This window comes from Amblyomma mixtum, chromosome 3 (assembly GCF_055824585.1).
Source record: "Amblyomma mixtum isolate Tamu chromosome 3, ASM5582458v1, whole genome shotgun sequence".
Lineage (NCBI taxonomy): Eukaryota > Metazoa > Arthropoda > Arachnida > Ixodida > Ixodidae > Amblyomma > Amblyomma mixtum.
The window spans coordinates 171,780,441-171,807,713 of NC_143014.1; the positions used below are offsets into that span (position 1 = coordinate 171,780,441).

At 46.0% G+C, this 27,273-nt stretch overlaps 1 protein-coding gene and 1 non-coding gene across 2 annotated transcripts in view; both read left to right on the forward strand.

The window, feature by feature from the left end:
• The first annotated feature begins 222 nt into the window (after positions 1 to 222).
• LOC149352708 (transmembrane channel-like protein 2) overlaps positions 223 to 27,273 on the forward strand; it is a 67,766-nt gene continuing 40,715 nt past the window's right edge. The window contains exons 1-2 of the mRNA XM_089575717.1: positions 223 to 361; positions 3,837 to 4,050. Of these exons, the coding sequence (XP_089431843.1) occupies positions 3,854 to 4,050 (197 nt within the window). The 5' untranslated portion in view covers positions 223 to 361; positions 3,837 to 3,853. The remainder of the gene's footprint in view (positions 362 to 3,836; positions 4,051 to 27,273) is intronic.
• Positions 26,389 to 26,461, forward strand: TRNAR-ACG (transfer RNA arginine (anticodon ACG)). The gene has a single exon. It is a non-coding gene; the product is annotated as a tRNA-Arg (tRNA).

Genomic DNA, 27,273 nt, shown 5'->3' on the forward strand with positions numbered 1-27,273 from the left:
CCTGGCCAGGCATTAACCGAAGACTTTGAGCAGGTGTTCGCCAGCGTACCCTGCGACAAAAATCGATACTACCAGAGGTGGGATTACTATGTCCGCCCAAATGTGATGGGTTCGGCGACCTCGCCCTCTCGTTCGCGGAAGCAGTTTTTATGTCCTTTCCGGGAGCTGTTTTGAGGAACCTGCGCTCAGCTCAGAATCGACTGTCGAGTTGCGCGTCGGTCGGTCCGCACACGTCGTAAAGGTCGGCTGTCGCTTGCACCAACGGCGGGTGTGCTCGAGCGCCCTTCACTCTGAACGACCGGAACTCTTCCCTGCAAGCCCGACCCGGCTGGGAAACGCACGGCATGGTGTTTCCGCACAGGTGAACATGCACCGTGTTAACCTTTTTTCTCGCACTGGCTGGATGAGACGAAGGTGTTGGGAGATTCTCTTCGAACCTAGTACGGAAGAGAACATGGGCGAGTCTAGCTTCTGCTTTCTACATTCTAAGCCAGAAATGGCTAAAAGTTCTATAGGATATTGCCATTCGGAGCAAAACGGCATTTTCGCAACCATTAATTTCTCAACGAGCAGCGTTATTCCCTTTAATCCTAAATGTAAAGGGACACTAGCCACCGTCTCCCCACGCTAGTGGCGGCGACTAAGTGGTTAAGTTAGCTTCATTTTACTGTTTTTTTTTTGTAGCAGTGTGCAGCACAAAATGAAACGTGTACTCGAGGCTTTGAATTTCGACTAGTTTTTTGGCACTTTAACTAATGCGTGTGCACGAACGTCCGCGGCAAACATTCGCAACCTGACGGCAGTCTTCAGTGTTCACTGCACCTGTATTTAGCTGCGTCGCGTGGTCAACTCTCCGTTAGAATTTTGAGTTCCTCAGAATTTTCTGACAGCACGGCTGGCGTCACTCGACATGTCTGCTTGGCCTGCCGATCCAGGTGCGCGTACCTCGTGAGAATATGGAGGAGAAAACATCGATCGTTCGAACGAACAGGTTCTGCACTGAACTGTCTTAGATACGGTGCGTTATATGGTAGGTAGAACTTAAGGTTGGGCTAGAAGCTTTCGTGGTTACGTATGTATTCGTAATACTAAGTCGAATTTATCAGCTCACGATTTCGCGCGCCCCCCTGCCCCTCCATCTAATACTAAATTTTATCGACCGTAAATCAGTAAAAGAAAGCTAGATACCGAATATGTGCACCTACTAAAAGGTAGCGCAGTTTTATTTAATATGGTTATGAAGCAAACTGTGAGAAAACTGAGGGAAAAATGAAACCAGTGGGTTTCAAAGCGCGCCAACAGCGGCTTCGATGATAGCAAAAGGCAAGCGCCATATGCAAGGTGATCAAAATTAAGCTTTACAGGTTTCTTAAAATTAGGCGCTGAGAGGTATGCGAAATACACTTCTGCACATAAGTTATACAACCAGAGAGACACAAAGGGAGGTGATAATTGCCACCGTCAGGCATATCATTAACTAAAATCAAATAATGAAATCAAATAGTGACTGAAACAATCGGGCATGTTTATAATGGGAACTAAAAGGCAGTCATATTGCTGAAAAATTTCATTTGGTAGAATTCTGCTACTAAGTGTGTGGTATGAGACATTAGTTTCCAAATTTTCAGCTCGATCGGCGTAACTGCGCATGCAAGACGGTTACGATCGGCGCGAAAGTCTTCATAGCGTAAGGCGGCATTTTGTCTGCCAAGGGCGTAAAGCGACCAACGAAGCCGATAATTGTTCCTCTTTCTCATTTTTCTATTGAAATGGCAGAAACCCTCGACACAACAGCTGCGTCACACTAGGCAAGAGTTTCGCGTCGACTGCCTCGACTTGTATGCGTAATTACGCAAAATCGGTGGAAACTTTGGGGGCGAATATCTCGGAAAACACGGGCACTAGGAGCATTCTACTAAACGGAGTAGTGTAGAAATGCGACCGCCTATGTCCTTCCAGTATGAACATTCATGCTATCCATCGTGGCTAAAAAGCTCATGAATATATTTTAGTTAATTCGGTGCCTGATGGTGACAATTTTCATCTCACTTTGTGTCCTGGCCACATCATGACTTACAATACATGCATCACCACGTGGTAGTCGTCTATGGCTGCTAAATAATTTATGATCGAATTTTTCTCTCATGCTATTTCAACTTCGTTTCAACACGTCTGTGACGTCGAAGTTTCGTATAAGTCACGTAAGGCACGAATCTTGTTCATTAGTTCTCATTCTGGTTTTAGAGCAAGACTAGCTTTAGCGTTGTAGTGCATTAAAACGACGAAGCAACGATTATATTGCATTTTTTTTTATGCTTTGCGTGATCTATACGCTACTTTGACGGCAAGGCCATTATTCGGCTATTCCTTGGACTGGTCCTCTGTTTTTGGGCGAAATAAAAGAGTTCACCACCACAATTATTCACCTGTTGAAACAGAAACTGAAAAAGCATGAGAGAGAAATTTGATTATAATTTATCTAGCGGTCAAAGGTGAATATCACGTGGTAGTGCATGTGTACTAAAGCCGTAAGCATCATTATAAAAAAAAACAACACGCATCCAAAAATGTGGTGTCTATACTCCTTGAATTTTGATCACCCTTTATATCAAGGGTGTGGTCAAGCGGCATTGTTCCCGCTTTTACTCAAACCGACTGCGCATTCTTGCCACTCTGCCAATAAGCCGCATACGCCGATTGCGCTCTTATAACCATGGAGTTGTCGGAAAACAGTGCGCTGACATTCATGAGAGCTCTACGGACAGTTCCTTTTATTGTTGTTGGGCATAAGTAGAGCGCATAAAGAAGTATACTGTACAGAGCGTGCAAAGAAAATCCTGCTAGGCTTGTACGCAAGTGTAACCATTCAAACCACCCGAAGCGAGCAGCTGTCGTCACATGCCACTTATTTGCTTCTGAGCACAATGCTCATTCGGAACAATGCCTTATGAGTGTCGTAAGGTGGATATTGTCTGCGGATGCAAGCAGCTTTCTATGCTGAGCATCTCATACTCAAAATTCCAGAGTTGGAAATTTGAGGGGGAAAAATGGTGGGATTAAATTCTCCATCTTCGTCTATAAACCCAATTAAATAAATGCGCACGTGATGCACATTTACTTCTGTTGTACCGCTCCGCTTGCAATGTGTGTGGCCACAGTGAATATATATATATATATATATATATATATATATATATATATATATATATATATATATATATATATATATATATATATATATATATATATATATATATATATATATATATATATATATATATATATATATATATATATATAGGTCGGGCGATATCGCCTATTGTTTTGCTTTCCACATATGCATCTGCATTGTGATTGTCTCAGTGTAAATGGAGACAAAGTGTACTAAAGTAGCGTTTTTTGCACTCGGAAAAAAAAGATCAGAAAAGTAAACGACTAATCGCAGGAACTAGTGTCGTTTCACTCCAAGGTTTGTGTTGCATGCGTATGTTGATTGGGAGTGGCTTATTCTTGTCGGTTTCATGTTTTATGCCCCATAAGGTCTCATTATGGAGATGCTGAGGTCTCGCCGGTTGTTCCCTTTTATTATAGGCGCGCTTAAAAATTTCGAGACAAAGTGCATAACACACCCTCCCAAACAAAGCAGCTTCAGCCCCAAAGTGTGTAGTGGTGCAGAGGCATGAATTCATTGTATGCAAGAGACGTGACGCCAGTTGAACTATCATTTTGTAAAAAGAACAAAAAAAGACAGACTTCGAGGAAATAACCGACAGTGAAATGTCAAAGGAGGATCTCGGTACGACCACGTTCCTCAAGGGTTTCTTTTGCGTGCGCAGGGAAGCGAGGAGTCAGCATGGCGGCGACGTCTATCACGGAGGACATGGGTGAGGAGGACATGTACCTCGAAATGTACCTCCGTCACAAAGGAGCCGAGCGGCGGCAGAGCCGACGCTTCAGCCGCCAATCTTCGTCCAGGCGCGGTTCGTCACCGTTTCCATGGGAGACGGCTGCCGGTCGCCGACGCCTCTCATCCTACACGCTCTCGTCCGAGTGAGTTGCGCCAGCCCCGATTTCCGAATCTCAGCAGCGCAATAGTTACACAACGCACGGTGTACTGTTGACGCACTGGTTCTACGAGGCGTTGCGCGAATGAGTGTATCGGCAAAGGAGGTGACAGTGTGGTCGCGCCTTTTTCAGGATGAGTGCGCCTCCGTTCTCTAATAAGATTACATGCAATGGTGACGCCCACCTGTGCTACCAGTGATGGGCGTCACCAGGGCATGCACTAGTGATCACAGCTGGCAGGGTATCGGCAGGGAAAGAGAAAACATTCTTTGCATGCGAAATATGGTGTACGCATGGTGCAACTCTCGCCCACCACATTCTTGACGTGCTGGGTAAGGAGCGCCCGGAGGATAAGTTCGGGACTGCAAGAGAGAGAGTGACCTCCCCGCTGCTCCAGCGTAGGGGTGTCTGTGGTGTATGGCACGCATATTAAATGGTAAAAAGTGTCATGGAGAGTCAATGCGATGGCTGGCGCCTGCCGAATACTTCCCGCAGCAACGGCATTTTTAACTGTTTAAGGCCCTCTTGGAAGAGTGTATCGAGCGCGCTGTGATAAGTGTTGATGTTTGCGTCTTCCGTGGTGAATTGGCGTTACGGCGTACCAGGAACCGTGGTGATTTGTCCGGGGTTTTTAAGTGTGAATATGTAGTGTTTGTGGAGCATCTTTAGTGTTCGTAGAAGTCGTAATTTCCGGGTCAGGGTGTTCGTGTACACGTGGTGGCTTAGACAAAATGGACGAGCTCGTGGCCTCTTTTATTTGCCGCAATGTCTTGTTATCCATACGATGACGTCAGTGCTAGGAGCCTTTTTCATAATTTTAGTTATACATATATCTTTTTTTACTGGCAGGGAGGGATGGGCTCTAAAAATGCCGGATGGCGGCCAGGCTGTGCGCGCATACAGTGATGCTTGCATGTGAATATCACGAGCGAAATTCTGTGACCTCCTCCACAACATCCGACGCAGAGGGCGAGAGAACGGAAGTGCCGTAGCGTTTGCTTGCATGCCAGCCGCACCAAGGCCAGCAGGGAGGTTGAGCTGCGAAGTGACTCCGCCTCCTTCTGCGGTGCACTCGACATATGTGACTGGCTCCATGAAGCCGGTCGTCGAGACAGCTTACAAAACGTCGATTATTGTTGGCAGCAAGTCCCCGGGACCTTGACGCATCCATCATTTCAAACATGCGGCATACAGTTCAACTTTGGCTGAAAAATTCTTGGACATTTCACACCTAATGTGACAGGTGCCCACTTTATGGTTCCCCGAGCCTGTTATTCAGTGCAGCCTCTGGAAATTGTTAAAAAAAGAAATTTTCCCCACATAGGTATAATGTAATCGAACCATGCGAGAGTAAGACGAATTAGTTTGTCATTGGACTAACTATTGAAATGCACCGCGTCGAAGAAAATACAACTTTTGCGTTGGAGACTGCTTAGTTCCGTAGAAAGATTTCAGACAGCGATTTATGATTCTTGGTACCCGTATTGTACCGAAAAGCAAAATTTAATAAATTTTCTAATTTATTTCTAGCTTCTAAAATTCATTCCTCGTATATGACAACCGCAAATTTCGTGAAACTTTCGCCAGCCCCGTAACGGTTTGGGCAGCGTTGCCTGTTAAGATATCAATTTTATGTGCTTGAACTGTTAAAGTTGGTGGACTTTTCAGAAAATAATATCCGCTTTTATTGCTAAGGGAGTGGTAGGATAGGTGTTGCAAAAACATTGGCTTTATATTTTGAGATTTTATACTGAACAATAAAGTCTAAAATTATAATTTTGAAATCACCCGTTACTAGAATTTGTACTTTTTTTCAAAACACAAAACATTTATTCTCTAAATCATTTAGACGATTCATGCTAGTTATGCCTTTAGGGAACGCTAAATTCTTTTTAAATTCTTTTTTTAAAAAATATAATGAGATGGTCAGTCATGCCTCTTTTAACTGTGAGTCCTGGTTAACAATGTGCCTGCCATGCACCTGCCACAGTAACTAAGATTTTGGGAATAAGTAGGTAACACAATTCCGTGCCTTAAGTTCTAAAGAGTATAGTCCTGAGTTTTACGGAATACCGTCTGGCGAGGAGCGAACATAGTGGAAATAACAAACATACACTCGCCAACAAATTCTTCAAAAGGAAACACGACATCTCGGGGCCCCTACGGGTCCCCTTGAGCACATAGAGCGCTGCATGGAACGACAGTGGCTTATATACGGTTAAAATTTCCTAGCGAGCGATTGTAGATTTCTGGCAGATTACCGCGTGTTCTGTTAAGAGCATGCTTTGTGCTATGTGTGTGGAATGATTCCAAAAGGAGGTGCGATGATAAGTTTTTCTCTGTGGCAGTGATAGATGCTTCGTCCCAATCAATGGGGTGTCCTGTTGATGCGTTGTGTCCCGGCAAAGTATTAGGTGTAGAGCGGCCGTTCATGACGTCATTCTGTTGCTCTTTGAGCCTTCGTCTGAAATTTCTAGTTTCGCCAATGTAGGCAGCGTCACAGCCTTGACATGGTATCTTGTACACCACACCAGGGTATCTTGAGGGTTCTAGCCGGTCTTTAACTCGGACCAGCTGCTGTTTCAACTTGCTGGTAGGCTGATGAGCAATGTGCACGTCATAGCCTTCGAAAATGCGTGCAAGTGCCTCGCTCACCCCCGCAGCGTACGGAATACTTGCACGCTTGGTTTCCGCGTTTTTCTGTTTTTGGCCAAGTCTGGATGCTTGGGCGGAGCGCTCTTGGCTTCTCAGTAGCTGCTGGGGGTATCCGTTGTCTTTGAGATCTGCTTTCACTTAGGCGATTTCCCCGTGGCGCTTTTTCGGGCGGGAGCATAGGGTGAACGCGCGATTAAAGAGTGAACTGGCGACCGAACGCTTGTGTCCAATAGGATTTGCTGATTCAAAGTTGAGGCACTTTCCAGTGTAGGTCGGTTTTCGATACACCGAGGTTTAATGCCTGGCGTTGTTCTTCTGAACGAGGACATCAAGGAAATGAATTCGTCCATTCATTTCTTCCTCCACGGTTAAATGTATAGTTGGCTGGATTGAGTTAAGATGTCTCAGGAAAAGCTGTACGTCGCTGCGATGCATAATGCTGAAGCAGTCGTCCACGTAACGCAGGAATAGCTTCGGTGAAGGTTTGAACTTTGAAACGGCTAGGCTCTCAATGGCTTCCAATGCGAGGTTAGCGCAGACCACGGAAATAGATGCGCCCATTGCTGTGCCGAAGCACTGTCTGTAGAAGGTCCCGTTGAAAACCAAATACGTGTTGTCGAGACAGAATCTCAACAGGCGGCACAGATCGTCCACTTCGAACGGGGTCCTTGAGGGCAATGTGGCGTCTGTGCAAAGAACTTCCTTGCAGCACTGTACTGCGAAGTCCACTGGCACGCACGTGAACATAGATTTCACGTCAAATGAAACCATGACGTCCTCGTCTTCAATGGGAACTTCGTTTAGTTTTTCGGCGGGAGCCGAACCATTATGGCAAAGAAGCTTATTGTACAACTGTTTTTTTTCAGGAGACGCGTACGTGAACACTTCAGTCAGCAGTTTCTGCAGTTCCGATTCAATTTTTCTTGTTGGATCGCGGTTGATTTTTATACAGGTACCCGCATCTTCAAGAAGCCAAGACATCTTCGCAGAATGTTCGCAGAAGCGCAGAATGTTTTTCTTCTTTTTTATTTCTGGGGTTGATCAATGGGAGGATAATACTGTGATTAATCTGTCCCTTAAAGACAATAATAAAGAAGATGAAAAACAGCCATGCCGCCGATGGGATCCGAACCCACGACCTTCGAACTGCGCGTCCGGTGCTCTACCACCTTAGCTACGGCGACGGCGGTTCGGTCTTGTAATTTCGGGAGTGTTTATGTTTGCGTGTAACCCAACCTTGAGAGTTCACCAGCGCCAGCCTCGTCCAATACGGCGGACGTAGGGCGTCCTGTATTACCGCGAGTGTGACATGGAACGCCATAGAGCGGTGAATATATATATATATATATATATATATATATATATATATATATATATATATATATATATATATATATATATATATATATATATATAACCAGAAATTGAAAAACATACTATTTAATTCACGACGTTTCGGCTGGAGGACCAGCCTTTATCGAGTGCACTACAGTATTCTAACCACGCCGCATTTAAAGCACTCGTGAGGTACAGGCATAGCGTAAAACGCCAGTGAAAACAGTAGGGGATGGTGGGAAAGGGAAGGAAAAATACGGAAAGGAACAAGAGAATTGATGGCAAGTTGAAAAGGCGATCCCTCAACGTGTCCTCCACGTTGGGAGAGCGAACCCGGCGCTCTTTTCTGCACAAAACCGAAACTCAGCACATAAGGCACGCCGGAAGCTCGGTGAAAACGCAATGTCCGCTGATGGCGTCTTGCCATGAGAAGGCGCCAAATCCAGACTGCCTCCTCCATTGTAAGACGGCATGCAACTGTTTTGCTTCGTTGCTGTGAAAATCTGAAATATAACGACCACGCATTTGGCGGTTACAGTACTTTTCCTTGCTCCGAATGGCGAAGAAAAAGGACAAAACCTTCTTATCTTCTAAATTACTCGTGAACTATGTATATAATCAGGCTAACCGCAAACTCGATTTCTCAGCCGCCATTTCACAGCTGCAAACAGTTCTGTTAAGCTTTATTTGTACAGGACGTTAATAAGACCAAAACTAGAATACACATGCTCTATTTGGGATAATAATCAAATATCTCTAATTAACATTATAGAGTCCGTTCAGAACTGCGCCGCCCGTTTTATTGTTTCAAGTAACTCACCAACAGCAAGCATATCTGCAATACAGTCAACCCCTGGTCTTCCAGCTCTTTCTCTGCGCCGTAAAAATTTTCGCTTGTGTCTTTTCCACCGGATTTATTACACTAACCCTATTCTCAAAGATCAGTTACGGCTTTCTCCATCTTATATACCCTCACGCACTGACCACACCTTTTAAGGCAAGAATCTCGCACTACAGAACAACCCTTTGCTTGAATTCGTATATTCGTCGAACTGCAAATGACTGGAACCACCTCCCTCCATCACTGCCATCACCGATGTAGAAAATTTCAGGGAAACTGCTGCTGATTTTATATGCCCCTCCTCTCTGTAATGCCTCCGGGCCTTGAGAATATTGCAAATAAATAAATAAATAAATAAATAAATAAATAAATAAATAAATAAATAAATAAATAAATAAATAAATAAATAAATAAATAAATAAATAAATAAATAAATAAATAAATAAATAAATAAATAAATAAATAAATAAATAAATAAATAAATAAATAAATAGAGCCTGGCAACTGGAATGCCATATATCCCTTTGAACCCACCGTTTAATTGTTCATAGAGAAAACATAGATAAAGACAATGGCGTCTCATTTTTTTTTACCTCTAGAGGTGAAACTGAGAAACTGCGGCTGCACAGCACACGTGCGTTGTTATTTCCTGCGGAGCATTAAAGAAAATATACATGTACGCCGTCTAATATTTTCCTAGCGATATGTCAAACCCAAATTTTAGCCCTTTAATGATTTTACTTGCGTCCTTTGGCTTCTTAAACATCGCTTCGCACTGACATGGATCGAAGATGTGGAGAAAGACAGCACGGCCCGCATGCCACGCGCAGTAGCGCCCTAGCCGCTCGAGCGTTCGCCCGACCGCCCAGGACTGCGCCGGCCCAGCCGCTTCCTCCGAAGGCTGTCGCGACGGGTGCAGCAACACGGCGCCACCAGCCTGTGCACACTGAAGCTCGTCGCAGAGGTCAGTAGCAGCCAGGAGGAGCGGCGACCGGAAGGGCGCGGCGAAAGTGCGCCCACCCAAGCTTCATCCGATACCCCGCGGGATCAGGAGCCCGCTCCTTCCGCGTTTTCGCGAACACCACCGAAAGCATCGCTTGTGGAGTGCTCGAACTGTGCGCGAAGAAAAGGCAAGAATCGGTATGTCCAGCGACGAGACCCAGCCTGGGAAGGAACCATCGAGGAAACAGTCAGCCCCGCTTGCAATCGAAGACGGAGAACCGCCTGAAAGGCGAGGACCTCAGAAAGCAAAAGCCGCTCATACGGATGCGGTCACCGTTGGTCCACAGCAGGCGACCACTGGTCCTGGTAATACGGAGGTGAGCGCGTCTCAGGGGTTCCCCCTGGCAAAACAGGAGAGTGCGCCACTTGGCGCTGCATCTACAGCTGCGCCGCCATTGCCAACGGAGGCAGTCGCCAAAAAGACGAAAGGCACGCAAGATCTTCCCAGTGGTGTGGACTGTGGGGGGTCCAGGCGTCGCGTCAGGACAGTGGCCACTCGGCGGCAGGGCCGCTCGCCAGGCATCTTGCCCGGAAACAAGAATGAGACCAGGAGGAAGCGCGGCTCCAGTAACGCGTCTAAAGCCAGCAGCCACGGGGCAAAGCGAGGTAGTCGCACCCGCCGCCGATCGAGAAGCACCGCTGTCGGCAAAAGGCGCCGCACCAGATCGCGGCGCCCAGCCAACTTGGCGTCCTCTGGCAGCAGCGGTGCTTCCAGGAGCCATGGCCGTAGGCGCCGCCGGTCGCGAACTTCACGCTCGACGCGCAGCAGCGCCCACGGCAAGCGGACTGGAAAGCGGCGCCACCGCTCGACGAGCACATCTTCAGGAAGCAGATCCGCGGGGAAGTCTCGAAAGAAAACGAGGCGCTCTAGGACCCGCGGAAGCACCCCCGGGAAGCGCGGGGCTGCCAGGAAGTAAAGCCTGGCAGGGAATTCGGCATCAAGGACAGTAGCTAATTCGAAGGACAGAACCAACACGAGTCGTGGGGAGAAAAGGAACAATCCGGAGGCAAGCTTGTCACCTATGCTAAAACAGACATCTTGTTGGATAAGGGCAGCAGCGCAGAACTCACGCATGTCGAGGAACCAACGAGAGGAGTGACACGCGCAACCCTAGCGAGAACCAACATGAACAATTGCAACCAGTGCTCTGAAATCATAGTCTTGACGAAAATGTTCCCCTTCTGGGATCTCGGATGGCTGTTGGTCGTGGAAAGAACCAAAATTCACGCGCCAAATTGCTACTTAATAAACCATGTTCACGTGGTGACTGTGTTCTTTCCCTGACATGATAACGTTTTGACATAATTGAGCTCACTGGGATATTTAACACCTAGTTGCTGGCTGTCGCGAATTCGCATTTCTTGTTCGCTCGTCATATGCGAAAGCCTGGAAGGCGAAGTCTTCACTGTCGACTCCTTTTCCGGAAACCTGGTGGTGAGGGAAGAAAATCGGCGTTGTCAGTGCTTTCGTGAACTAAGCAGTGCAAACTAATTCGCTTGCGATGAGCAGGTTTTGAACGGGTAGCCCGGCTTCCACCTGCACAAAGTGTGCAACACTGCTTTGCTCGTGCGAAAACGGGTAACGGTACTAAAAAAAAAAATTCTATAAGAATGTCAGAAAAGGCTGCTTTTTCCCCCTTATTGTAACCCCTTCTCGGTAGATATCGATATAGTCTCATATCCATTCCGACTGCACTAATTTTATTGAAACATTCATTATTTTTATTCCCACAAGAAAATGTCACCACATCGCAGTGTACCAGCTTAAGGCACAATAATCTTATCCGATAGAGAAATATCAGGTTCCTTACTAGGCCTCAGGAAGTATAGGGCGTGGCAAGTACACGAAAGCTACATTGAGTGTAAAATACGTTGGGCTTCAAGAAAATAAATCGCCGTGAACGTTATTCTGGCAACGCCATTTGGACAGGTAGCAGGGCTGGGAGGCCTCCCCTGGAGGAATGAGGAAGAAGAAAACAAACTTCAGAAAGAGCCACCTGGTATAGACGAGGAAGTTCGTAGTGTCAGGGAAGGCTGGCATCCACCACCCTACCTTGGCGAATCCCCCCGCGAGGGTATGTCCCATGTTTACTGTGGAGAAGAAGAAGAAGAGGGCAGGCAGTTCAGTGGCTGTATTCGAGAATTGAGGCTCCTAAAATAAAGAGGAGCAGGAGCTTTCAATAGTGTTGAACAAAGCGGACGAGATGGCGCATCCAGTGCAGCCGTCCTTTATTAGCTCCCACCGTAACGAGTGAATGTGTCGCTCTCGGTACTATTCAGTTTCGCTCTCTTTCGTGCCCGCTCTGGCATACGTTTTCTGTCGCATATTGTAAACGACTTCTTTTTCGCGAATTCGGAAAATTCGCAATATCAGAAGATTGCACGAAGAAGAACTGACAGACCCCTTAGCGCTCCTTTTGCCCAAATTATTCGGGGGATCAGTTTTTTGCGAGGTCTATATGATCCGCGAAAAACGCGAAAGTTAGGTCATCGAAAAAATTAATCCGTTGACAGTATTTTCGCAATAAAATATAGCGTGCTACCAGAGCCATTCCCTCGGCTAGTGGCCTCGGTGCTTGCCACAGCCATCGTGATGTACACTTCACAGTCCTTATGAAAGGCGAAAATTCTCTGGACACGATCATCATCAGTCCACCATGAAAACTTCGCGGAAATATCGCTGACCAAGCCCTGTGTCCTAAAGTGGACGCCTCCGCTAGCATCCCAGTGCCCTTGTATCGCAGTGGATGCAGCAGATGGCGCCACAGCTCTCTTTCTGTGTTTTGGTATACATGTTGCTTCTTCTTTCGAAACATCCAGAAGTGCGATGGCGCGCGGTCCGGGCTGTGAGCTGGGTGAGGCAGAAAAGCCTCCCTCATTCTTGTTCGGTGAGAGTTGAGACCAGTGGGCCGATGGGGGAAGTGGATCGCCGCTGGTGGAATCTAAGTCGAAAAGTGTGTTCCTGAAAAAGAGGGCATTCCAAACGCTTACTTGAACGCAGAATCTTTCAATTCCACCCGTAAAAAAAAAATTGCAGCCCAAAATGCAAAGCTGCGTACTTCGTACCCTTCGTACTTCGGTAGTAATTTTTAAGGGCATGGTAATGAAGTGTTGCTATTTAAATTCCTTCAACCTGTATTTTTCGTCATTTCTATATTCAAAAGGTTTTTGATCATTAAGCGCCGCGGCTGTTTTAATTCGTTTCCTTTTTGTCATTAGTAATACCGTATTCACTCGCGAAATGAACGCACCTCCCCATCCTAATTTCGGCTGCCAACATGTAATTTTTTTCCCCTCGCGTAGTAAACGTACCTTTTTCGTTTGGCGTGCAGTCTGTTGCTGATGACGGGTAATGATGGCAGGCACCCTTTTCAGAAGCCAAAATAACTACGCAGTAATGTTGAGAGCTAGTTGTGAATTGTCAAGGCTACTATACCTATCAGGTCCAGGATTCTTGGGCATCAATTTTTGATTGTGAGGCAACTGTAGAATATTTTGAGGTGATGTTATGGAAATATTGAAGGTGATGGTCTATTCTTACGATGCTTAGAAAAATCTTTCTTTTAAATGACGTCCACCGCTCGCATCGAGTAGTTAAGACTGCCATAGCAAACCAATGGGGACCGCTTTTGACGATAGCTTAGAAAATGGCAGCAGTTTTGTCTGCTGACATTTCGGTAGCGACATGCCGTCGTTCTCATTCAGCATCTTGGCGGCGTCTCTTCGCGAGGCGTTCCTCTCGTTCTTCGGGCGTCTCGGCCGCCCGCTTAGCCTTTCTCGCCTCGTTTTCACGCTGTCGGCCGGCCTTGTAGCATGCGACGACTTCTGGAACGGAACACTGAATTTCACGCAGCCTGTACTGCAGCCGTGAAGAGCATGCGGCCGCTCTCCTTCCCCCATGGTGCGCGTCTGAGGAGCGAGCGCATCGCTTCCGGCTTGTATCCCAGCTGCGCGGCGCGACTCTGGGCATGTACAGTGCGGGGCAGTAGCTGCGGCGCCATGTTGCCATGATACTGGTTGCCTTGGTAACGGCGAATGCGCAGTAGTGGCCTTTGGCAGGCACCGCGATATGCACTTCTGCCAGCCTAGTGTAGCTTTCGCTACAAAACGTCATTAGCAAAGAATTGCAAGCCTGCCGAGGAGACATCTGAGGATATATTGATTGTTAAGTGGAATCCTACAATATATGAAAAAAATTGTGTTCATAAACAACTTCACGTTGAAAAATCCGCTTGTCCAGTATACTTGTCCTTGTCCGAAGTTCCGCGCGGAATCTGAGAGCCAACAGAAAGCAAGGTTAGTCACTAAGAGTTTTCTGTTCGATCTGCCATATTAAGGATTGTAGCAACTTGCTACGGCTGGGCCTCGAGCTGAATGCTGCGTGTTGTGCTAGATTCAATTCTAGCTGTGCTCACTTCGAGCAGCACTTGAACCACTGCAGGAATTATATGCGGGTTTGATAAAGGTTGCTGACTATGCTCTTGAGCAAGGACACCACGCTGAAGATCGTGTTTTGATCTTACCGGGCGAGGTATTTATTTCACCATTCTACATTCTGCCCGGTTTTTACGGCTTCAGTTTTTTTGTAAATATTTTATTCCGCGTAATGAACGCCCTGCTGCCATTTTCAGAGATGCTTTTATGGAAAAAAAAAGTGCGTTCATTATGCGAGTAAATAGGTTACACCAAAAAATGCAAACAAAATGAACCGTCCCTGTTCACGGTACGCGTCGCCGTGGAAGCTCGCAAGGCGTCCGCTCGTTACGTGCGCCGTAACCCCTCGAAGGCGGCTCATCGCAGCGCTTCGCAACACGCCGCCGAGCTGGGGACAATGCAGCGAGCGGGCACGACGATAAGACGGCCGGTGAAGATCATATCTAGCCTGCGATGATACGCCGCTGTTCGCCGACCGCGGCTGCGGCAGCTGCGTGCGCTGGGCGCAACGCGATGCCGGACCGGGTCCCGCGAGCGTTGTTATTCCCCCTGCTGTGTTATTGATGCTCCACTGCCGCGGGTCTAATGAAGTGGGACAAAAGCCCGAGCGCCGAGTCCGGACCCGCCCAAAGCCCGCGGCCACGCCCCGGTGGGGCGAGGGCAGAGCAGGCCGGCTGGGATTTTGTGCCGCTTTTCCGGCGGCCCCGCGCTTCGTGACTTTGTTGCGTTCCTAGTGCTAGTCCCATTTTTTCCCCCTTTGCTCCGTTTCTACTTGCTCTTAATCCTGATATCTCCGAGCCGGATTGCCGCTTGTCCCTGCGTGTGTGGTCGATGTGGAAAGGAGGCGCGGCGCACGCAGGAACACCGCTGTCGCCAACGTGGGAACAAGCCGCGGTCACTGGCATGGAAACACGAGACGCAGAAAGCCAGCGTCCGTCATGAAGACATATTGCTAGCCTGCGCAATTTGTCCCAACTGTTGGAATCCACGTTGCTGAACTTGCTTTTGCTTGGGTGGGGCTCCTCTCTGGCAACGCGACGTGCTGTTGTGAAATTATTACAGCTTACAAGAGGAGAAAAGAAATGAAGGAATAAATAAACGCAATGTACTTCAGAACCCCTCTGAACTTCACTGTTGACAGAACCTCGTCCTATTCGCCTGCTAGCTTGGAAATAGGAGAACAATAAATCGATAGTGAAGAACGCTGTTGCCGTTGTGATGCTGCTTCTTCCTCTTGTGCTTTCATTCCTGTGGGCGAAATGATCAGCTCATGAAATGCGCCTGATGAACAACAAAGATTCATCAGGTCACTCCATGAACTGATCATTTCACCCACAGGAAGGGCCCCCAGCGCAGCACTCATCCTTCACAGCCCCATAACCAGCACTTTCACCAGAACCGCCATTTCCTCCCACCTCCAACCTGCCAGCCTCTCTTTATGACCAAAAGATAATGACTTATCGTGTTTGGGCTACCATTCAGTTCGGCAACAATAGCACTCAGAGCAATCGATACCTCAGGCAGCAAGTACAAATATTTGTATAATAAAATACCATACCTGGAATACAAAACAAACATAATGGAGGGGGAGGTGGCGAGTTATTGTCTTTTTAGGTTTTCCTACAGAAATTTTTATATTACACCGCAGCACATAGGGGAGCAAGGAATAACCTACCAAAAGCAGACACATTGAGGCCAGACGTCCGCAGCATCCCTTATATATAAATACACTAATTTCAATAGCTAGCCCCGCAAGAAAACAGATATCATTCACTACCGCGTTTTTTTGCTTACCTATTCCTTTTCAGTCCCATCCCCCTTAACAGTCATTTCCTCCCACTATCTGCAGTTCCTTTCTAATTATTTTTTGTACTTGCTGCTCCGCGAAATTCTTTTTTTAGCTATGCCCCTTTTTTAGTTGTAATTGGTTTCAGCCTGTAATTTTTCTTTATTTTAATGAGTCCCGCCATTGTAAAACAAACAAAAGAAACACGTATACCCTGAACGAGCGCTGAGTTGCACTAGTCGCTGAGTGAGACGTGCGTTAAAGCTCACTAAAACTTCATTTGCACAAGAAGCAAATTTTTTAAAAGAAACATCAAAGTAGTTAGCCTGCCCTAGCAAAACGAGTCTTCCAAACATTCCAGTTATTCTGTATTCTTTCTGTGTGGCTTATACGGAAACGACAGCTTATGGAAGTTATGAAGACTATACGGACAGCATATACGGAAAGGTGGAAGTACATACGGATGCTATATGACGTCATGTAAGTACATCATGCGGAAATCGCACCAAAATCATACGTAGAGGATTTGTAAAGTCTACGGATAGGATATAGGAAGCCTACGCATTGGCGTGCATTTTCTGTACGACACAGACTCCGTATTGTAATAATTCTGTATGCGCGGCTCCTACGGAAACGTTTCAGTAGAGAGGAATAAGTCTGTTTTAACCTGATCCTCTGCAATGGTAGGAGGAAAGTCAACATACTTTCTAAAATACTAAAACAAATTAATTTTTGCTTTACAACGCTTCTTTGTCCCACTGAAACAAGTTAATCTGTGCTGGCTCAGGCTTCTTTATTCTATTGTATTACCAGTACTAGAGACGAGAAAGTCAAATGAGATTAAATTATGCGGAATTATGCGGAATAAACCGTGTGTTTGGTCACTTTTGGCACTGCGCCATATCCACAGAGAAAAACTACGAGGAACTATAGCGGCTAAGTGCTGAAAGGCGAAAGCCTGAGTGCTGCATTCTGCTACGCGATTGTTCACTTCACATTTTGTTGGTGCATTAATTAACTGCCAATTAATGACGCTTAAGCTTCGCCTTTAGGAGTGGAACGCGACAGCGTGTTGTAGCGCTGCCACGGAGTCCATTGAACGCCACCACCCGTTCGGCGCGATGCCTTGCCCTTTGAACGCAACGCTTTTTAAGGACAGGAAATGGCGCAGTAATTCTCTGTCGTCTCGGTGGACACCTGAGCCGCACTGTACAGGAAGGGAGGAAGTGGAGTGAAAGAAGAAAGAGGGGCCGTAATGAAGAAAATGAAAATTGTATTTGAGGAAAGGAAATTACGCATTAACTGTCTCGCATATCTCAGTAGACACTAGTCGAAAATTGTATTTGACGAAAGAAAGTTGCGCAGTAACTGTCTCACATATTTTGGTGGACACCCGTCAAAATTCGCGCGTGGTGACATCACGACAATTTGGACCAATTTGAAACGCGGACAAAGCCTTGCTTGTCAGTAAATTGGTTTTTGAGGAAAGGAAATGTATCTGTCTCTCATATCTCGCTGGACACCTAAACCTCGCCGGAAGAGAAGGGAGGAAGATGGGAGTGAACGAAGACACCGTGTTCATTAGACGCACCTTTGTTCATTCCAAACCATCGAGCTGGCATGGCGAAGTGGTAGCGTGCTCGACTCGCACTCCGGAGACCGGGGTTCGATTCCCAAGCTCGGCCAATTTCTTACTCGGTTTTATTTATTTATCTGGGCTGACAAGAAAGGTTAATTGGACTAATTGGTTAAGTAAGCAATTAACTAAACTCAAACTTACTTGGAGCATCACTATACGATCCCTATAATTGGTTGCATGGTTAGTACCCAAAGTACAATTGGCCCCGTTTGAAATTCGCGCACTGTGACGTTACGACCGTTTCGACCAACTGAAAAGCGTGACATTTTCTGTCGACAGCTCCTGCTTACAACGATGAGGCATTAAAGGCTTCCGCCTTAATAAAGCATTTTACCGTTAGTGGCAAAGCTGGTGGCTCTTGATCGCAAATTGCCTAGTGTTAAAAAGATGCTGCATAATGAATCAGGTTTTTTTTTTTTTACTTCGAAAGGACTGCTGTTTTTCTAGTGTCTGGGAAATTCTTCTTTTCGAGTTTACTTTTTAATCATCGCTGTTTCGACCCAGTGCAGCTAGTGCAAAATGTCAATTAAAAGGGATATTCATAATTCCGCAAGTGCTCTTTCTCGCATAACAATGTTGTCCATAACAAGATGGCTGACCATGCATTTCTAGCTGAAACAAAGCAAGAAAGACTAGTTTTTTGTTTAATTCTTCCAAAATACGTTTTTTACATTCTATCCACACCTTTAGAGCCCATCCTGTAGCCCACGTAGTTTCTTTATAGCGAAATCAGCCATCTTGTTTAAGGCAAGATAGTTATGTGGGAAAGCGCACTTGCGGAATTTTGAATATGGTTGAAGAATGGTTTTAATTTTTTGCGCGAGGATCTTTTTCCCACTAGGTCACTTCGTGCAACTTGCATTTTTCTCTTATGTTTTTGTTTTATGGCTTTATGATGATTTAACGTTCCAAAGCGACTCAGGCTACGGTGGACGCCGCAGTGGAGGGCTCCGGGTGATTCCGATCACCTGGCGTTCTTTAACGTGTACTGACATCGCACAGTACTCTGATGTTTTTGTGTTTCAATATTTTGTCTGCACTTAATATATTTCTGAAGGAACCAGCGCACAAAACACAACGGACAAGAAAAAGGTGGTACACGACGGACAGGAGCGCTCCTGTCTGTCGTGTACCACCTTTTTCTTGTCCGTTGTGTTTTGTGCGCTGGTTCCTTCAGAAGTATGTATTACCAACTAGCCCAACAACAAGTGTTGCTTAATATATTTGGGTTCTATTCTATGCACTTGCTATGATTGAAAATCTGTTGCCGCGATGTGCACTTAAGGATTATTTTTGATGCCTCCTTGCACAAGATTTTTCCTATAGCTCCCCTTTAATTTGTTTCACACATGACTGCCCGACAGTTCAGGCTGTTTCTTGTACTTGACAGCGTTTGCGTAACTATTTTGCTTTATTTTTATTTGCTTATTCTTGCGATAAAATTTCTAGTATAAATGTGCACGTAGGAACCGTACTTGTCCCAACAAACCTCCTACTATTCCCCGGAGCTGCCTATAGATCCGCTTCTGGAGTCTTCGTACGTTAGCTGTCTGCTGGCGTCATTAGCTGGAAACATACGAGACGTATTGAACGCTAAATAGGCTGTTAGATACGCTGGCAAGTTCGCAGTTATCAGACTCTTCGCTAAATGGTTCTTTTGGCGAAGAATATAGAACCAAGTTTTCAAGAAACATAGTTGCAGTGGGTGACATGAATGTTGTGTAGTTCCCGAGAAATCGCATTTGCTTCAAGTCTCATTCATAGATATTGCGGCCAGTGCTGACCGAATTGTGTTGATACTATAAGAAAAGGGATCCACTATCCGCGGCTGCCAGCGTGACAAACAGGCGCAACGACGGCTCTTTCAATAGGCTTCTTAAAAGTCCGTTGTTTACCATGACAGAGCATGCTGATTCGCCCACCGCCGTTTATATTTTGTTATGTACTACAGTTAAATGCATGCCATGAGAGCACAGCTCACAGCGAGCGAATCAGTCAGCCTCTTTTAAAAGATGTGGAACCCTCTGAAGAGTGCGCTAAAATTCTTCTGCCGCGCAGATAGCTGGTTCTAAAAAAACGCACGTCTGGAGAAGGCAGAGGAGGAGACGCACTCATGCGCCGAGAGGTTGTGCGAAAAAGATGGATATGAGTTTGTGCACTTAGTAAACACAGTGGCCTGAATAGTGATGCCAACGTTGAAATCGGCAAAACGTCCAGGTGCCCCATAATTAAACGTGGTTTGGTTAAGTTTTACGAAGTTTGACGTCCCAAAGCAGCCTCCGCGGGGATTCAGTGGTTATGGTACTTGCCTGCTGACCTAGAAGACGCTGGTTGGATTCCGGCCACGGCGGTCGCATTTCGATGGAGGCGAAATGCTAGGGGCTCAGTGCACGTTTAAGAATCCCAGGTATTCGAAATTATCCGTAGTCCTCCACTACGGCGTTTCGCATAGCCAGAGTCACTTTGGGACGTTGAGCCCGATAAACCATTTAACCATTCAACGCAGTGGTTTCTGCAAAATGCAGACGTTGGTGAGTCGCGACACCACGGGGTCCCGAGCACCCGCAGGGACATCCCTACAGGGGGATGATGGTGAGTAGTGCGTCACCACGGACCCGAGCGCCCGTGCTTAGCCGTGCGTAGGACAGCCGTGTCTCCGAGGAAAAAGAAATCTTGGTGGTTGAGCCGATGCCGAGCGCTTGGACCTTTAAGGCACCTAAATTTCAAAAAGGCGGGAGCCACAGCCAGGCATATTCGTAGGTGCGCTGAGCAAACTTTATGGGAAAACTATACATCTTCCATAAACAGTTCAATCGCATCGAAGAAAATGTGGGAGCAAGTCCGTAAACTGAATGATAGCTACTCCTCCATGACAGTCCCTTTTCTCACGGTCCCAGGAACATGAACAAGTATTGATGAACAGGCAGACATACTTGCGGAGCATTTTTGGCGATCTCTAGTTCCTCACCCTACACATTAATTTTGAAGTACAAAAACACAGCTGAAAAATAAAGTCTGTCGACAAGTGGAGCAACTTAATTAAGCTTCAAAAAATACATAAACTACTGTCGACCGGTAAGCAGACAGCACCTGACCCCGATGAAATACACTCTGAAATGCTGGCCCACCTTTCCGAAGCTGCCGTAGATTGGTTCATGCTTTATGGGGGTTTAACGTCCCAAAGCGTCTCAGGTTACGAGAAACGCCAAAAAATGCCATAGAGGTCCTCTTGAAATTCTTCAGCGAAATATGGAAAGTGGAAAATGACTGCAAGCATGAAAAAAAGCTATTATTGTCCTTTCCTGAAACCTGGAAAGCCGCCAACGTCTCCTGCTAGTTATACACCGATTGCACTCACTAGTTTTCTCTCAAAATCTTTTGAAAGTGTCTTGAATATTAGGTTAATGTTTGCCCTGGAATCCCGTGAAATTTTGGACATCCACCAATGTGGATTCAAGAAAGCATATTGAACAACTGACCATCTTGTTCGCCTTGAAAACACAGTATGAAAAGTATTCATACACAAACAACACTGTCTGGCAGTATTTTTCGGCTTGGAAAAGGCTTATGATACCACCTGGAGGTTTGAGATTCTTCGAGACTTAGCGGACCAAGGTATCCATGGCAGGATGCTTAACTATCTGATAGGCTTTCTTTCTGACCGTTCACATCATGTACGCCTAGGCTGCACCCTTTAGAAAAAAAATCATTCAAGAAAACGGTGTACCGCAGGGGTGTATTTTAAGTGCCACACTCTTTATAGTAAAAATGAATTCCAGAACGAAAATAATTCCAAAGTCCATCATGCATTCCGTATATGTTGATGACCTTCAAATAGCATGCACATCCTCCAGCCTAATCAACCTGCGAGAGACAGATATACGGCTCTCTTTAAACACATTGGCTTTAAACCCAGACAAGAATGGGTTTAAGTACTCTCCACAAAAGACAGCTGCTGTTCTTTTTTCACCCAAAAGAGGTTTACAGAGTGATCCAAAACTGCACCTAAATGAAATTATACTTCTAGTAAAACAAGAGCATAAATTTTTAGGCATAATATTCGACGAAAAATCACATTCTTACCGCACATAAACACGCTCAAAAAGAAAGCATCGCAATCTCTGAACATATTGATTCTTTAATCTCTGAACATACTCAAAAGTGCTCTCAAGGAAGCATTGGGGGTCTGATAGAGCATGCCTCCTGCACATTTATTGCTCTTTGGTACGGTCATCCTTAGACTATCGAAGCATTGTGTACGGTTCAGCAGGACCGTCATACTTAAAAAAAAAAAAATTGGATCCAGTGCATAACTCAGGACTACGCCTTCCGTGCGGCACATACAGAACATTGCCATAATCATCATCTATGTAGAAATAAGTGAACTTCCTCTTGAAGTTAGAAGAACCGCGCTGACTTGTGCATATATCCTTAAGATAAGGTCTCTACCAAAACACATATGCTATTCAGTTGTAACGAAGTGTCCTTCCAGAATAATATTCAACAACAAACCGCAAGCTACCAGGCCACTACTCCTGCGATTTGACGATATGTGCCAGGATCTCGACGTACTGGACACATTACCTGGTGCTGCACAAAGGCGGGAGCCACTACCGCCGTGCTACAATTCGTGCTACAATTCGTGCTACAATTCGTGCTACAATTCGTGCTACAATTCGTGCTACAATTCGCCGTGCTTAGATCCGCTATTTTCGCCAGTTTGCTCCGTCATAAGCTGCAGGAGCACGGAAAAAGCGGCCGTCATGCACGCCAGCTGAAGGTTTGGCCAGCTGTATACTTACAGCTCTTCATTCTAGAAATGCAATCACTCCGCTACTTAGTGACATTTTACATAAGAACAGTCATGATTCAAGGACAAAACATTAAAACTCTGCTAGGTACCGGCTCATGTTGGAATTAAAAGCAACGAGAGAGCAGACTTGTGCGCTGCTGAATCTGGTGGCAAGCAGATAAAAAAAGTAAATCTACCCTTTAAGGATTGCATGAGCTTAGTACACCGCAAATTAAGAAAAAAATACCAGTTGGCTTGGAACAACGAAGTAAACAACGAACTGCACTTGGTAAAGCCAGTTGTAGGTGAATGGAAGTCATGTTTGAACCAGGAGCGTTTCATTGAAGTTATTGTATGTCGTCTCCGTGTAGGCCACACGCACCTTACATACAATTTTGTAATGACAACAGAAGACAAATCTGTTTGTGGGAAATGTAGAGATGAACTAACTATTCATCACATTTATACTCATGCACGAAACTTGAAAAACTAAGGAAAAATATTTTACTCAGTTTTATAATGAACACATTCCTTTACACCCAATGTTGCTCTTGGGTGAAGATGCAATTGTTGACACGTCTTGTGTTTTTTAGCTTTTTAAGAGACGCAGGTTTTCTCGGCAAAATTTTTACCAACTGCTTCGCTTTATTCTTTGATACACCTCAGCTACTTTCTCACTCCTGAGAAGAAGGCTGAGGTTTTTTATTTCGGTTGGGAGACTCGAGATCCTTGCCCAGTCAAGGATGGCTGCTGAGGTGTCCCGACCCTCTTGAAAGCTTTTATTAGTTGCCCTTTCTTAAATATCGTTCGTTTGTCATCACTAGACAGTACTAATGTTTTAGGAGCTGCGACGCCGATGGTTTTTCACATGTCTATAAAACTCTGCAGGAAACTACGAGGAAACGTTCGACCACGTTCCTACGTGGCACTCGCGGTAATACAAGACGCACAGCCGGCCAAATCTTAAGCTGGAGTGCGTGATGGCCGTGTTTTCCGCGCTCCTGCACCTTATGACGGAGCAAAGTTGCGAAAATATCAGATCTAAGCACAGGCTCACTAAGTTCGTGCTTAATATTGAGGTTTCCGCAAGTTTTTTTCGTTGCAAAGAGCAGGAGCGCAGGAAAAGCGGCCGTCGTGCAAGCTAGCTAAAGATTTGGCCGGCTGCACTACGTCCGCCACTATGGACGAGGGTGGCACTGGTGAACACTCTCAAGGTTTGCTTACATTATACCTAAATACCCTCTAAAGCAGAAGATTGGCCAGCTGTCACCGTAGTCTAGTTGGTAGAGCACGGGGCGCGAAATTTGGAGGTCGTGGGTTCGGATCCCACGAAACTACAAACCAAAAAAAAGACATCCCCTATGCTCCTTGGTTTCGATGACTTTTGGCTTCCGTAATTTTTTTGTTCTCTCTGTAGTAGGCTCTTTTAAAACGACCAGCATTAAACGCTACAAAATAAGAGTGAATTCGGCGTTTAACAGATTCGTGTAAAACTACCGTTCACATACGAATCCGCGGGTAATAGCTTTGAGCGCATTGAGGCAGCGCTGCTGCGTTAATGCAACGGAAAAACTGAAACACGCAGCAAAGGGAACGGACGGAAAGCTTTACTACAGAATGCGACGCGCGACCTGAGAGCAATAAAACCTCACCTTCAGGATTAAATACCAAAGCGACGCAGCGCGGCACGGATATGAACGGATATAAGGCTATGCTTATCAGCGCTGACGCAGCATCGTCGGACTGTCCGAGAAGGCGCAGTTCTCAGCGTGCTGTCATCACCTTCGCCTTGCTGTCGCTACGAGCTCAACCACTACCAGCGCAACGAAATGCGAAAATGATTACTCATATAACCTATGTTATTCGCAGGCACTTGCAAAAAGCAACACGACGACAAAGCGGTAACGCTAATCTGCCGCAGCTGACCCCCCCTGCAGCTGATGTGGCATCTAGTGAAGGCGCATATCGACTGTAACATTGTCGACGGGTACTTTGTTTTTGTCCTATTTTGATATGAATGTATATAATCGAGTAATCTGCGCGCCGAGTGATCTGCAAATAGCGCTAACCTTGCATCAGTCGAGAGCACAAGCTTGAACAACGTCAAATCGTCTCAGTACACCGCTGTTTAGCGTACGGGACACGACCGTTATGCAAACAAAATTGCCGCTGCTACTTGAGCAATAGATATGGCTTAATGTGTAGCTACACTGCGTGCACCAATTGCAACGTCTCGGTTGTGCCGATAGCCTATCTTCTCCGGCAAGCCTCGTGAATATATCTTACTTTGTGTTCGCAATAAAAGAAGGGGGTTATTTTTTACCAGCGTAAAACGAGCCTGCAATGTGATATATTACTGAAAGCGGCGCTTTTGACTTGTTTGCTGACCGGGCGCGTTAGAAAATGTGCGCAGTAGTCCTGTGTACAATATGATTATGGAGAAATTGCGAATAATATTTCGGATCATCGGCGTAAGAAAGAACTCTGAACCTCTACGTATTGTCGTTTATCCAACGGTAAAAGTTCTCGGAATAGCATTATAGGTCTGAACACTGCCGCGGTGCTGGGTCTCGGAACGGAATGAGCGAACTGGTGCCTCGAATCAGTTTGATACAGTGACAGTCACTTTGCGCTCAGCTGCTTGTTGAGTAATTCTCATGCAAATAAAACATTGCTCGGTGTACATGTTGTCATCTCTCTTGAGAATGCCGGGCAAGGCGGCTCCGGAAAGGGGCTGTTGCTTTAATATTAGCTTCCTCAGAAATGCACTTCGGTTACCTTTATTAATACGAAAGGGAAGGAGTCATTTGTTGCAATATTTTAAAAATGAAGCTGCAGCATTTTGCACGTTCGCGCTCATGCGCAACTGGGAATGTAGCCAAAGAGAAACGCTGCTCACCGAACAAGAAAACCGGAAATGGAAAGTCAAAAGTTTCTGCTCAAACGTCACGGTGGCATAGAGTTAATACACTACACGGTGGTTATGCACTTGCTTCCGTTAGAAACCCAATTCTTAAATGTTTTGGGTATATAGATATGCTTAAAAATTGCTTTTAACCTGCGTTACAATTACAGATGCTCATTGTGTGCACGACGTTTTAAGCAATCAGAGAGTAAATTCCGACCGTTCTGAAAAAAAGTGTTCTAGCCACAGTTAGAATTCTAAGATGTCAGCGCTCTGGCGTGAATTACTTCTCGGGCCAAGCTTCACCCTCCTACTTGTTTAATACAGGCGCTTTCCATACGCTCAGTGGGCTGGCGGGTCAACAAGACCGTGAGAGGGAGCTAAAAATAAGCTGCAATATTAGTTCTACAAACATTTTTCACGCATCCTTTTTTTAACCAGAAAAAACAATAACATTTATTTTGTCATAAAATGATAATACTTTACTTTTGTTTTGTAAACTATAAAATTGTTTTCAGTTGCACTCTAGTTCACTATAATTGTACCTCCATTCCCAGGGGTCCTTCCAATCGCACTTTTACAGTGGTGTTGCTGGCAATAGGTGCTGGCACGCGTTTGGTCACTTCTAGCCTGACCAGCTGATGGACCTTGGACGGCACACAAGCGACGAGCAGCAACGTCGTGGGCTTGAATGACGCTTCTCGAGGGCACGTTCGTGCCGGCTGGAACACTGCCATCTCACTAGTGTAGGAAGAGATGGAGATGAGGTCGTTTTGGGAGAGGAGGTTGCACGTAGGAGGGGGAGGGGAGGGGGCTTATCGTTAGTATAGGTGGCTTTGCACGCACGGACAGGCCATGCTGCTATCTCAAAGTTTCTCACATTACGTAGCTTGACATTAATTTGTATGACAGTGCAGCATTGGCGATCACAGGCGGGCCTGTGGCGCAACGGATAACGCGTCTGACTACGGATCAGAAGATTCCAGGTTCGAATCCTGGCAGGCTCGTTTTTTTATTTTATGGCTGCGTGCAAGTGACAAGTGGTGATCACGTTTGGTGCGGACATCCGAGGTGACGCACTGTCGAAGTGGCGAATGTATCTCTCGCTGTGCGCTTGTTTTGCTGATTCACAATAACTGATGCAGGGGACTGTAGCTCATTTGATCTGAGGGAATTGTTTAAAGTAGGTGCTTCATTCCTCTGAAACAAGATGTCGAACCTCAAGCTCTACGTCACCAATCTCTACCACAGATGAAGAACGTGGCCGGGCGCGATGCCTGTTGTTACATTCATGAAGAATTAGTGAATTATAACCTTCCTGGGGGTCATTTGGGGATAGGCTGCTTATGGTGCTCAGGTCGAGGTTAATCGCACTGGTTATACTTTGGCGGAGACGAAATTCAGGGACACTTGCTTTGTACTATTAAATCCGGATTCCTACTCTACGGCTTCCCTCTTCCCTAGTCATGGTCCGTGGCATAGCACTGGGAATGAAATATGCAAACCCTTGAAATCGATACCTGGGCTTTCGTTTTTGGTCGCGCCTAAAGAGTTACCTGGCCCAGAGTAGCACTGATTGTCTGTTCTGACAGCCGCGGCGCGCCACTGCTGATGCCTGGGCTACACGAACAGGACTGTGTATAGCTTAGGAAAGGCAGTATGCTGTCGTGCCGCTGGATTTTTTAATGCGTTGTCCATCGTCATATTGTGAAATTCTTCTTGCATCTCCTCGTGGCGACTCGATGCAGCTATTCAAAGCTCCCCTTCACTTTGTCTCAAAGACTGCAGAGCTCTGCTTGTTCACATTCTAACTGCATGC